Source organism: Mandrillus leucophaeus, unplaced genomic scaffold, assembly GCF_000951045.1.
Source record: "Mandrillus leucophaeus isolate KB7577 unplaced genomic scaffold, Mleu.le_1.0 Scaffold54, whole genome shotgun sequence".
Classification (NCBI taxonomy): Eukaryota; Metazoa; Chordata; class Mammalia; order Primates; family Cercopithecidae; genus Mandrillus; species Mandrillus leucophaeus.
In genome coordinates, this window is record NW_012105808.1 from 2,353,512 (window position 1) to 2,365,325 (window position 11,814).

At 58.4% G+C, this 11,814-nt stretch overlaps 2 protein-coding genes across 2 annotated transcripts in view; both read right to left on the reverse strand.

The window, feature by feature from the left end:
- Positions 1-10,838, reverse strand: part of DIRAS1 (DIRAS family, GTP-binding RAS-like 1) — a 25,129-nt gene extending 14,291 nt beyond the window's left edge. Inside the window, exons 1-2 of the mRNA XM_011997449.1 lie at positions 10,734-10,838; positions 7,310-7,618 (exon numbers count right to left, since the gene is read on the reverse strand). The gene's annotated coding sequence lies outside the window, so the exon portion shown is untranslated. The remainder of the gene's footprint in view (positions 1-7,309; positions 7,619-10,733) is intronic.
- Positions 2,609-10,942, reverse strand: SLC39A3 (solute carrier family 39 (zinc transporter), member 3). Its single transcript, XM_011997447.1, has 3 exons — positions 10,734-10,942; positions 7,310-7,618; positions 2,609-3,555 (listed from the first exon to the last, which is right to left on the reverse strand). The coding sequence occupies exons 2-3, from the start codon at positions 7,517-7,519 to the stop codon at positions 2,821-2,823; spliced, it is 945 nt and encodes a 314-aa protein (XP_011852837.1). The 5' UTR covers positions 7,520-7,618; positions 10,734-10,942; the 3' UTR covers positions 2,609-2,820.
- Positions 10,943-11,814: the final 872 nt, after the last annotated feature.

Below are 11,814 nucleotides of genomic sequence, written 5' to 3' on the forward strand. Positions count from 1 at the left end.
CTGAGGCAGGAGAATCACTTGAACCCAGGAGGCGGAGGTTGCAGTGAGCCGAGATCGCGCCACTGCACTCCAGCCTGGGTGACAGAGTGAAACTCTGTCTCAAAAAAAAAAAAAGTGGGCCGGGCGTGGTGGTTCATGCCTGTAATCCCAGCACTTTGGGATGCCGAGGTGGGCGGATCACGAGGTCAGGAGATCGAGACAAGCCTGGCCACCATGGTGAAACCCTGTCTCTACTAAAAATACAAAAATTAGCTGGCCATGGTGGCGGGCACCTGTAATCCCAACTACTTGAGAGGCTGAGGCAGGACAATCGTTTGAACCTGGGAGGTTGAAGTTGCAGTGACCCAAGATCGCGCCATTGCACTCCAGCCTGCGTGACAGGGCAAGGCTCTATCTCAAAAACAAACAAACAAACAAAGTGGTGAAAGCTGACCAAAAGTGGCTCAAGAGATACGCTGCTGCCTTAGGGTCCTGCCGGCCCCAGGAAAGCTCCTTTTGTGCTCCCGAGACTCTGGGACGGAGAGGTCTCGAGGCCACCGCCTGCTCGCCCCTGCCCCGCCTGTGTCCTGCTGTCTGGCTGCTGCCTCTGGTCTGCTGCGGTTAGAGGAGCAGAGCCGGCCCTGAGCTCCCACCCTCGGGAGGACAGATGTGGCTGATGGCACAGCGCTGGTGGGGGACAACATGGTCTCGGAGGCTCCTCTGGAGGGAAGGGGAAGAAGCTGCCTGGGACCCTTTGTGGGGGCCGGTGGCTGGGCCTGCAGGGATCGACAGCTGGGGTCCCTCAGGCCACCCTGGGGAGCTGATGGCTGGTGAAGGGCAGGGCCCCACTTTGTGCTTCCAGCTGTGATGGGTGAAGGTGTGGGATGGGGACCCCCAGAGTAGGCGGTGCTCTGCCCCATGTGGGTTCCTGCTGGATTTGGGGGACAGGGACCCTAAGCCTTCCCATGTGGGGGGCCTGGATGTCCCTATCCCCTGGCAGTCGCGAAACTCAAGCCACATTCCCCACCAGTGCAGGGACCCAGCGGCTTCACAAGCCACCCACCCGCAGTAAAGGACAAATGGCCCAGGCGGGGTGAAGTCGGGGGAGGGAGGGGCAGAACCACACTGGGTTCAGGACACTGCGAAACTCCTACACCCCTGGGGCCAGGGCCAGGCTGCACGGGGTTCAGAGATGGGTCCCCGGTAAGAGCTTCAGACTTCCAACAGCAATGGGGTAGGGACCCCCTGGAGTGGAAGTTGGCGGGGGAGGTCTCAGGAGCGGAGGCTAAACCTCGGGTGACTTACAGGCCCCATGGAGTGGAAGTTACTTGCAGGGGCCGTGCGACTTTCCTGGCTTCCCGGGGCCCCTGTGACAATGCTCCTGGCAGCCACCGCCCTCTGGAGGTCGTCCCTGTGACTGGCCCCTGGGAGCTGCAGCAGGGCCACCGGCCGGCACGCCCCTCAGAGAAGTCACTGGCTGGCCCTGGAGCTCCCATCTGACTAGAGTGATGGGTTGATGGACAGGAGACCCGCCAGGCCCAAGCCCACAGGCCAGATGGGGGCCTCTCCATGTAGCGCCCCCACAGTCAGTCTTGTGGGCCGGTGTAGGGAGACGTGGCGGCGAGGCAGAGGATGGGACGGGAGAAGGTTACCCGGGGCCTGGCGCCCAAAGCTGAGCGACAAGGGAGGAGGTGAGGACAGCTAGAGGCCCTTGCAGCCCGGATGGGGCCGGAAGCCGCCAAGGCCCAGAGACGGGGGCCGGGGCTCCAGGTCGGAGCGAGGAGGTGGTGAAGCCGGTGGGACCACCCAGCCCGGGCGGGCAGGCCGGGCCCCCTTCCACGGCACCACAGCGGCTTCGAGCCAGGCAGAGCCAAATCCCCGAGGAGAGAGTCCTTCCCCAGCTCTCACCTCCCCAGACCCGGCAGGGTTGCCTGGACAACGGCTCAGGCCTTCCGGAGGTTGCCACGGAGCCGGGAGCCCAGGGCTGCCCCAGCCCACGCTCGGCTGCTCGTCCTCCGTGCTCCTGCCCTCTCGGGAGCGGTGTCCGGGGGAGCGAATCGCACCACGGGGCCCTGCCCCACCGCCGGTGGGATCCGTCTTCCTCTGGAGACCCCAGTGTGTGCGGCGGAGCTGAGGACTGATCCTCAAGCTGCTTCCTGACCCTGCTTGTGCGTCTCAGGAAACTGTGACACTCACCCAGCCCAGGGGTCCCTGCTCCAGGGGCCACAGCAACAGGGAGAGGAGGAGAGGGCACTCCTGAGGGTACACGGCCCACTTGCGGGGGGCACAGCCTGTGTGGCAGGAGGGACGGAGCCTGGCTGTCCCACCACAGTGACTCCAACCTCTTATAAGCCTCAAGACACTCTCGGGGCTCGGGCGGCGAGACCCTGGCAACAGAGCCGGGCAGAGGACGGGCCTTCAGGACCCCCAGCTGGTTCCAGAGGCACAGGCAGTGCAGCCCCCACGCTGGTGACAGCAGCCAAACGCTCCTGTCTTTCTCCACAGGCTGGGGGTGTGCGGCAGGGAGAGGAGGGTCCTGACTGTTCTCACCTGGACCCAGGCCCCGGCCCTCCCGCCTGCAGGTTGCCACACCCCTCGGCCCAAGGTTGACATGGCCACACAGCTTTGATAAAGACTTTTAAGAGAAACAAGTATTTTAAAAAGTAGCAGTGCTCTGAGACTCGGGGTGTAGGATCGGGGACACAGCGTGGTTCCGGGAGGCCCCTTGTGCACAGACGGTGGCCCGGGGCCACAGTGCTTGCTCTCAGGGGAGGCAGGGCCAGGGGACGTGGCCTGTGTCCAGCCCGGGGCTCCCGGCGGCAGGGACAATGGCGAGGCTGCTCACCACTTCAGGAAGACCATCCCGGCCAGGACGGCATAGCCCAGCACCAGGAAGAGGACCTTGAGCAGACGGTCACTCTTCTCCTCCAGCTCCTTGGCCAGGATCTCCAGGAAGGTGATGAAGAGGAAGGTGCCGCCTGCCAGGCCCTGCAGCAGCACGGAGGCCACGCTGCCCGGCACGCCCTGGGCGCTCTCGATGCCCAGGCCCAGGCCGATGCCCAGGGGGATCATGGCGCTCACGGTGACTGCCAGCTTGGCTGCGTCCCGCAGGGGCATGGCACTCCGGGCCATGCTGATGCCCAGGGCCACGGCCACCAGCGTCTCGTGGACAGCCACACCCACGAACAAGCTCACCACTTTCTCCCCTTCCTCCTGCAGGCCCAGGGCCAGGCCCTCGAAGACCGAGTGGGCCGACAGCGCGAAGGCCAGGCTGAGCAGGCGCACAGGGCTGGCGCGCGAGAGGCCCTGCACGCTCAGGCTGGGGCCATGGCCGTGGGGCTCCACATACAGCGCGTGGCCCCGCGCGCCCCCCATGAAGGGGCTCTCGTACTCCGAGTCGCTGCCCACGTCCGAGCCGGCATTGAAGGTCTCCAGGTCGATGAAGGACGGCTTCTCCTTGCGGAAGGTCAGGATCAGCTGCTCCAGGAAGACGGTCATGAAGAAGCCCAGCAGGAGGATGGTCTCGGCCAGCGGGTAGTCGGTGCTGATGTGGCCGAGGCTCAGGACCTTCTGGAGCTGCAGCCAGGGACACCCGAGAGAGAGAGAGAGACCCACACTCAGGGGTGGAGGCGACAGGACCGGCCACATGTCACCGTTCAAAACAAAGTCCAGAAATCCCCGATTCACACAGAGGTTAAAACAAGTGGGACAGGAAGGGCTTGCCTGAGATAGATTAACAACAAACAAACGAGCTGGGGGCGGTGGCTCACGGCCGTGATCCCAGCACTCTGGGAGGCCAAGGCGGGCGGATCGCTGGAGCCCAGGAGTTCGAGACCGGCCTGGTCAACATGGGGAAACCCATCTCTGCTAAAAATACAAAAATTAGCCGGGTGTGGTGGCGGGCGCCTGTAATCCCAGCTACTCAGAAGGCTGAGGCAGGAGAATTGCTTGAACCCAGGAGGTGGAGGCTGCAGTGAGCCGAGATCGCGCCACTGCACTCCAGCCAGGCTGACAGAGCGAGACCCCAGCTCAAAATAAATGATAAAGAGCTGCACTGGCCTTGCGTGTTCTGCTGCGAGGCCTCCTCTGTGCTTCCCTGACTGACACGCCCAGGCCCGACTCTCCTCCCGGTCAGGGCTCTCCTAGCGAGGGGAGACTTTGGTGGGAAAAAACTAGACGCAGGTCAGACAGGAGCCGCAGGCCGTCTGCAAGAGGTACACGCTCCTATGGGAGGGACAGCCGCTCATGGGGCGGACACACAGGCATTAGGCTACGCGCCGGGATGAAGTGTCCCGTGAAAGGCAGGCTGTAAACAACCACAACAGCTCCCTGGAGCCCCGTCAGGACAGGGCCAGGGTTCATAGCCACCCTCCAGAGAGACCTCGGGACCAAAGCAGGGGAAAATCACAACATGCCCGACACTCACAACACCTGCTTCCCTGTTTCCTCCCAGCAGAGACTTCATTACAACGTGCGCGCACACACATGCACAAACGCACACACACAGACGCACATGCGCACGCACACACATGCAGAAACGCACACAGAGACGCACATGCGCACGCACACACACACATGCACAAACGCACGCACACACACACGCACAAACGCACACGCACACAGACGCACATGCGCACGCACACACGCGCATGCACCCATGCACACACATGCACAAACGCGCGCACACACACACAGACGCACATGCACACGCACACACACGCACGCACCCATGCACACGCACACACACACAGGCGCACACGCAGGTGCACATACAAGCACACACACACGTACACAGTGGTTCTCAACCAGGGCGATTCTGCCCGTGTGCACACCTGGCAATGTCCGGAAACATTTTTTATTTTCACAACTTGGGTAGGGGGAAGGTGTTGACATTTAGGGCTGGATTGTTCTCTGGGATGGGGCCATCCTGGGCGCTGCAGGGTGCTGCTGAGCAGTGTCTCTGGCCTCCACCCACTCCAGGCCAGAAGCATCCCCAGTCCCGACAACCACAATGTCCCCAGACATGACCCAGTGTTTCCTCGGGGCAGATCACGCTGGGTGAGCCTCTGCCTGGGTTTCCACAGAGAAGCCACTTAACTCCCTCACTGACCACCGGCTGGTGCGTGCCTCGCTTGGGGACAAGCTCACAGGAACTCTAGCTACTCCCAAGAGACAGACACTGATCAGGAGAGATGAGGCAGACGCACAGGAGCTGTGAACCAGGCACCATTTTGCAGGGGTGACTGAGAGCCTGGCCCTGCTGGGGGCTCAGGAGGAGGGACCTCATCCGCCTGGCCAGCCCGAGGGCAGGGGAATGGCAGGGGAAGATTTGGGTGCTGTGAGAAGGCCACTGTGATGAGGGGGAGGGAAAAGCGAGCTCCCCGCAGTCGCCCAGGCCTGCAGTCAGAGGGTGACGGGGGTGACGCCATGACTCTGGGGGAAAAGGGGGGCTGGCAGTGGCCTCTGGGACGCAGGAGACATCACAGACAACCAAGATCTCCATCCTCGCAGTGCTGATGTCAGTCTCCACACGCTGCGTAACAAATGAACGCAGACTCGGCCACGCAGAACAGCAGGAATGCGGTGTCTCGGCTCTGAATGGCAGAAATCCAGGTGTGGGCTAGCTGGACTCTATGCTCCAGGTCTCGCAGGGCTGGAACCAGGGTGTCGTCAGGACTGAGATCTCACTGACGCCCAGGGTCGTCTTCCAAGCTCACTGGAGGCTGGGAGAGTCAACCTCCTCGCGGCTGTGGACTGAGGCCCCTGTGTCCTCGCTGGCTGTTGGTGGGGACGGCTTTTGGCACTGAGAGGCTGCCCTTGGATCCTCACTTCATGCCCCTCTCCTGGCACACCCTGGCTTTTTGCTTCTCCAAGACCAGCAGGAGGGGAGCGGCTCACCTGATTAGGCCAGGCCCACCCCCTCCCTTTGGATGAACCGTGTTAACTGATATGGGTCGGTCATCACAGCTGCAAAAAAATCCCCTCGGCTGGGATTCTGACATAATGGCAGAGTGACACCCACGGCAGTCCCAGCCCCACCCATACTCGAGGGGAGGAAACAGCATGGGGTGTGTGGAGCAGGGGCTGGAAGCTCGGGGGCCACCCTGGAACTCCACCCTGCCACACTAACAGGCTCAGAGGATTTAATCCCAGACAACAGCCCCTCTCCTCCTTTCTGGACACCAGGCACGAGGAAAAGCAGGGCCGGGCGGGGTGGTTAGCTTAGGGCTTCTGTGCTTTCATTGGAAGGACAGGGGGTCGTCACATCTCCACCAAGCAAGTAACCAACACAAACTCAACCGTCACATCCGGCCCAGAGAAAGGAAGCCCCTCACCCAGGGTCACCCAGCAAGCATGGCCAGGGCTGGTCACAGTGTGGCCCGACAGGGGACCCATACTCTGGGCTGCTGATATGGGGGAGCTCAAGGAACAGGTTACCAGAGGACGATGCTGTCAGGAGTTGGGGTGGACAGACTCCAAGATGGCCCCAGAAGCCCCTGCCTCCTGACAGACATACCCTGTGAGGTCCTGGCCACTTGAGTGTGGGAGGGACTTGAACTTGCTTCTAACCGGAAGGACACTGGGGCAGAGGGGAAGGGATATGCTGCCATCTCTGTATGACATAGGACTGTGCCCTCTGTCTTACACAGAGGCATGGCCATCTTCTCCATTTGCTGATGAAGGAACTGGCCATGCCGAGGGGGCCCACATGGCCAGGCTCTGAGGGCTGCCCCCAGCCAACAGACACTGACAAACAGACATCTTCGGTCTGACAACCAATGAGGAACTGAACCTGGCTTACAACCACGTGAGTTTAGAGGCTGACCCATCCCCGGTTGAACGTTGAGATGAGACCATAGCCCAGGAGACATTTTGACTGCTGCCTTGTGAGATCCTGAAGCAGTGCCCAGATCCCTGACTCACAGAAACTGTGAGATGATAAACGTGGGTAGTCTTCAGATGCTAAGTTTGCTATAATTTGTTACGCAGCAGTAGCTGACTGATACAGGAACCGAAGAGAGGCCATGCTTTCCAGCTTCAGGACAGAGTGTGTGCTACCTGGGTGGGTGGTCTGGTCTGATTATCAGGTGACAACCGACGAGTCCACCTGTTGGGAATCCCAGGTCTAGTCCAAGTCCCTTGTTTAGCTGGGAGAGCACAGAGACGGAAAGCAACCAGTTCACAATCACACAGCAAATTCACTTCCTACTTTCCGTCACCCTCACAGCATCAAGGCCTCCACTGAACTTGGTATCAGTGTTGAAAATGCATCAGAGTCCCTTGGCCATAAGGTGCCAAGGGCTGCTGCTAGCACCCAGGGAGCCCTTACCTTTTCCCTCACAGCAGGCAGCAGAGCGTTGAAGCACGTGGCCAGAAACACCCCTCCTCCAAAGGTGTTGCAGAGAGACAGGATCTTCTTGGAGCGATGCGCCTTCTCAAAATCTGTCTCGATGATCTTCACGGGGAGCAGGGAGCCAAGCAGCATGAAGAAGAACACGCCCACCATGCAAAGGATTTTGGCCACTAGCAATTTCACCATGGTGGCGGCTTGGGTTGCTCTGGTCACCGCAGGGCCAAACCCCACGATGTGCTACCGAGCCCAACCACGCAGTTGGAGGCTCATGTCTTAGTCCAGCAACTGTGAACAGCAGGGACACTGCATTAGCTTCTTTTTTTTTTTTTGAGACGGAGTCTCGCTCTGTCACCCAGGCTAGAGTGCAGTGGCGCGATCTTGGCTCACTGTAACCACCACCTTCCAGGTTCAAGCGATTCTCTCGCCTCAGCCTCCCAAGTAGCTGGGATTATAGGCGCTTGCCACCACACCCGGCTGATTTTTGTATTTTTAGTAGAGTCGGGGTTTCACCATGTTGGCCAGGCTGGTCTCAAACTCCTGACCTCAGGTGATCTGCCTGCCTCGGCCTTCCAAAGTGCTGGGATTACAGGTGTGAGCCACCGCGTCCAGCCTTTTTTTTTTTTTTTGAGACAGAGTCTCGCTCTGTCGCCCAGGCTGGAGTGCAGTAGCCGGATCTCAGCTCACTGCAAGCTCCGCCTCCCGGGTTTACGCCATTCTCCTGCCTCAGCCTCCCGAGTAGCTGGGACTACAGGCGCCCACCAACTCGCCCGGCTAGTTTTTTGTATTTTTTAGTACAGACGGGGTTTCACCGGGTTAGCCAGGATGGTCTCGATCTCCTGACCTCGTGATCCACCCGTCTCGGCCTCCCAAAGTGCTGGGATTACAGGCTTGAGCCACTGTGCCCAGCCAGCTTTTTTTTTAGACAGAGTCTCGCTCTGTTGCCAGGCTAGAGTGCAATGGCGCAATCTCTGCTCACTGCAACCTCCACCTCCTGGGTTCAAGCAATTCTCCTGCCTCAGCCTCCCTAGTAGCTGGGATTACAGACATGTGCCACCACTCCCAGCTAATTTTTTTTGTATTTTTAGTAGAGACGAGGTTTCATCGTGTTGGCCAGGCTAGTCTCGAACTCCTGACCTCGTGATCTGCCTGCCTTGGCCTCCCAAAGTGTTAGGATTATAGGCGCTAGCCACCACACCAGGCCAGTTCTTCAGTTTTGGAACTTGTACTGGTTTTCTTTGCTTCTCAATCTACAGACAACTGTGGGACCTTGTAATCATGTGAGTTAATACTTAATAAACTCCCCTTTATATATGTAACTATTCCATTAGTTGTGTCCCTCTAGAGAACTCTGACTAATACACTGTCTCAAAAAAAAAAAAAAAGTTCATCAAAACTAAAAAAAATCCAGGCGGGGTACGGTGGCTCACACCTGCAATCCCAGCACTTTGGGAGGCTGAGGCGGGTGGATCACCTGAGGTCAGGAGTTCAAGACCAGCCTGGCCAACGTGGTGAAACCCCATCTCTACTGAAAATACAAAAATTAGCCGGGTGTGGTGGCTGATACCTGTAATCCCAGCTACTTGGGAGGCTGAAGCAAGAGAATCGCTTGAACCCAGGAGGCGGAGGTTGCAGTGAGCCAAGATGGCACCACTGCACTCCAGCCTGGGTGACAAGAGCAAAACTCCTATCTCAAAAAAATAAATAAAAAAACTAAATAAACTCTAAAATTCCACTCCTCAGTCTCCCTGGCCACATTTAAAGTGCTCAGTAGTCACACAAGCCTACTTGACTTCTGTGGTTACCGTATTTGACAGCAAAGGGAACACTCTCGTCGCTGCAGAACGTTCTATTGGATGGTGGTGGTTCATGGCTTCCCCATGCCCCAAAATAAAGTCTAAACTCTGGACCCTGAGGCTGAGGCTCTGCAGGACAAGCTCCTGCCTCGCCTTGGCCCACACTGGTCCTTTCTGTGCCAAACTCGCTCGTGCCTCAGGACCTCTGCATGGGTTCTTCTCTCTCCACCTGGAACATGCTCTCTTTCTCCTGACCTTCCAGCGATGCCTCCTTCTTCTCTCTTGCTTCACTGCATCCAGGACCCCTCAAAAGGGCCTCCCTCAGTCAGGTGTGGTGGCTCATGCCTGTAATCCCAGCACTTTCGGAGGCTGAGGTGGGCAGATCACCTGAGGTCGAGAGTTCAGGACCAGCCTGTCCAACACAGTGAAACACTGTCTCTACTAAAAATACAAAAATTAGCTGTGTGTGGTGGTGGGTACCTGTAATCCCAGCTACTCGGGAGGCTTAGGCAGGAGAATCACTTGAACCCAGGAGGTGGAGGTTGCAGTGAGCCAAGATCACACCATTGCACTCCAGCCTGGGTGACAAAGTAAGACTCTCTCTCAAAAAAAAAAAAAATTAGTTGGGCATGCTGGTACGCGCCTGTAATCCCAGTCACTCGGGAGGCTGAGGCAGGAGAATCACTCAACCCAGGAGGCAGAGGTTACAGTGAGCCGAGATCGCGCCATTGCACTCCAGCCCGGGCTGCAGAGTGAGACTCCGTCTCAAAAAAAAAAAAAAAAGGGGGGGCCTCCCTCTCTGACCATGGCTGACTCCCGCCCTAAACCATATCCCTGTACCCGCCGGAAGGCCTGGTGCTGAACAGATACTAAAAACCCGCTGGCTGAACACAGGGAGGAGCGGAAGCCTGTGGGCACTGATAAGGGCCGCATTACCTGATGCAATGGCCCAAAATGGAGTCGGTTTCACCCTGGACCCCAAAATGTCACCATTCTTAGGAGGAATCTCAGCTCCTCCCCTGGTCCTTGAGTTTTCCCCAACTGGGATTTCTCCCCCACCATCAGCGCCAAGCGCCTCATGGCCCCGCTACCTCCCTGCATTCAGGTCTTCAGGTCACTGCTCAGACGTCTCCACTCACAGCCCTCCCCGCCCCCTTCCCTGGTGTTATTTTCTTTCATTTTGTGCTACAGAGGGAACTAGGAATTACATTATTTTAAGTCGATTAAAGTCGTCCCGCCCCCCCAGGCGGTGAGCTGGGCGGGACCAGGCTGTCTGTCTCGCTCTGGGCCAGCTGCACCCAGCGCAGAGCCACCCAGGCACACAGTAGGCGCCCAATAAAGACCTGTCCGGCATCTGGATGCCTCAGGCTGTACAGTGAAGGTGAGGGTGGCCTGCACGCTCTCAAACTGTAGACTGCTCGGGCCGGGATGCGGAGGGCGCGGGCTCATTCATTCAATCAGCACTTATTGAGCGCCTTCTGTGTGCCTCGCGCTGCCGGATACCGGAGTCGGGCCTCGGCTAACGTGCGGGTAGAATCCACCAGACCACCGGCCGCCCAGGGCCGCCCCGCCCCGCCGCCCCGGGTCCTCTCTCAGCCCGCACCTACCTCCCGGGGAAACCCTCGTTCCCCGACAGGCGCCGCTCCCCGCCCAACCGTCGCGCAGTCTCGACCCCACAGACGCGGCCTGGAGAGGCCCCGCTCTGCGCGGCTGGCCCACGCCCCGCCCACGCCCCTGCCCATTGGCCTCCCCGAGAGCCGCTGGCAGAACTTTCCATACTATTGGCTGCGGAACCTGCCACTCATATGCGACTCCACCTCTTCTACCTGCACAGGAAAGGGGTTTCCTCCCGCTGAGCGGCGGGCGCAGCCGCCAAGCGGCCCCGACGGGAAACTCGGATCGGCGAGGAACGGTTCCGGCAGGATTGGGTTTCCAGAGCTGTCCAGGGGCATCTGGTGCTGAATCCCGCTTGGAAGGAGCTTGGAGGTGTGGACGGGAAGTGATTTCCAACGCAGGCGGCTCCTCTCTCACTGTCCTCGCTGCTGATCCCCTTACGGACGGCTGAAGAAACAGCTTCATCCTTTCAACAAATCTCTGTTGATAGGCAGGAGGAATAAGTCCAAGAGATCGACCGTACATCACGGTGGCTGCAGCTGGTAACAATGCATTGCATACTGCAAAATTGCTAAGAAAGTAGATGTTACATGTTCAAACCATGAAAAAATAAGTATACGAGGTAATGCATAAGTTAAAAACCAAATCTTGGCAGGACGCAGTGGCTCACATTTGTAATCCCAGCACTTTAAGAGACCGAGGGAGGAGGATCGCTTGAGTCCAGGAGTTCAAGGCTAGCCTGGGTAGCATAGTGAGACCCTATCCCTAAAAAAAAAAAAAAAAAAAAAATTTTTTTTTTTTTAGACAGAGTCTCGCTCTTGTCACTCAGGCTGGAGTGCAGTGGCACGATCTTGGCTCACTGCAACTTCCGACTCCCGTGTTCAAGCAATTCTCCTGCCTCATCCTCCCGAGTAGATGCAATTATAGTCGCATGCCACCACTCCAGCTAATTTTTGTGTTTTTAGTAGAGACGGTGTTTCACCACGTTGGCCAAGCTGGTCTCGAACTCCTGACCTCAGGTGATCCTCTTGCTTTGCCTTCCCAAAGTGCTGGGATTACAGGCATGAGCCACTG

Excerpts from the sequence above, each read along its gene's own strand:
- SLC39A3 (XM_011997447.1), bottom strand. The coding sequence starts at position 7,519 with ATGGTGAAATTGCTAGTGGCCAAAATCCTTTGCATGGTGGGCGTGTTC. Across the intron at positions 3,556-7,309 it reads TGCCTGCTGTGAGGGAAAAG|CTCCAGAAGGTCCTGAGCCT; the intron begins GTAAGGGCTCCC and ends CCCTGGCTGCAG.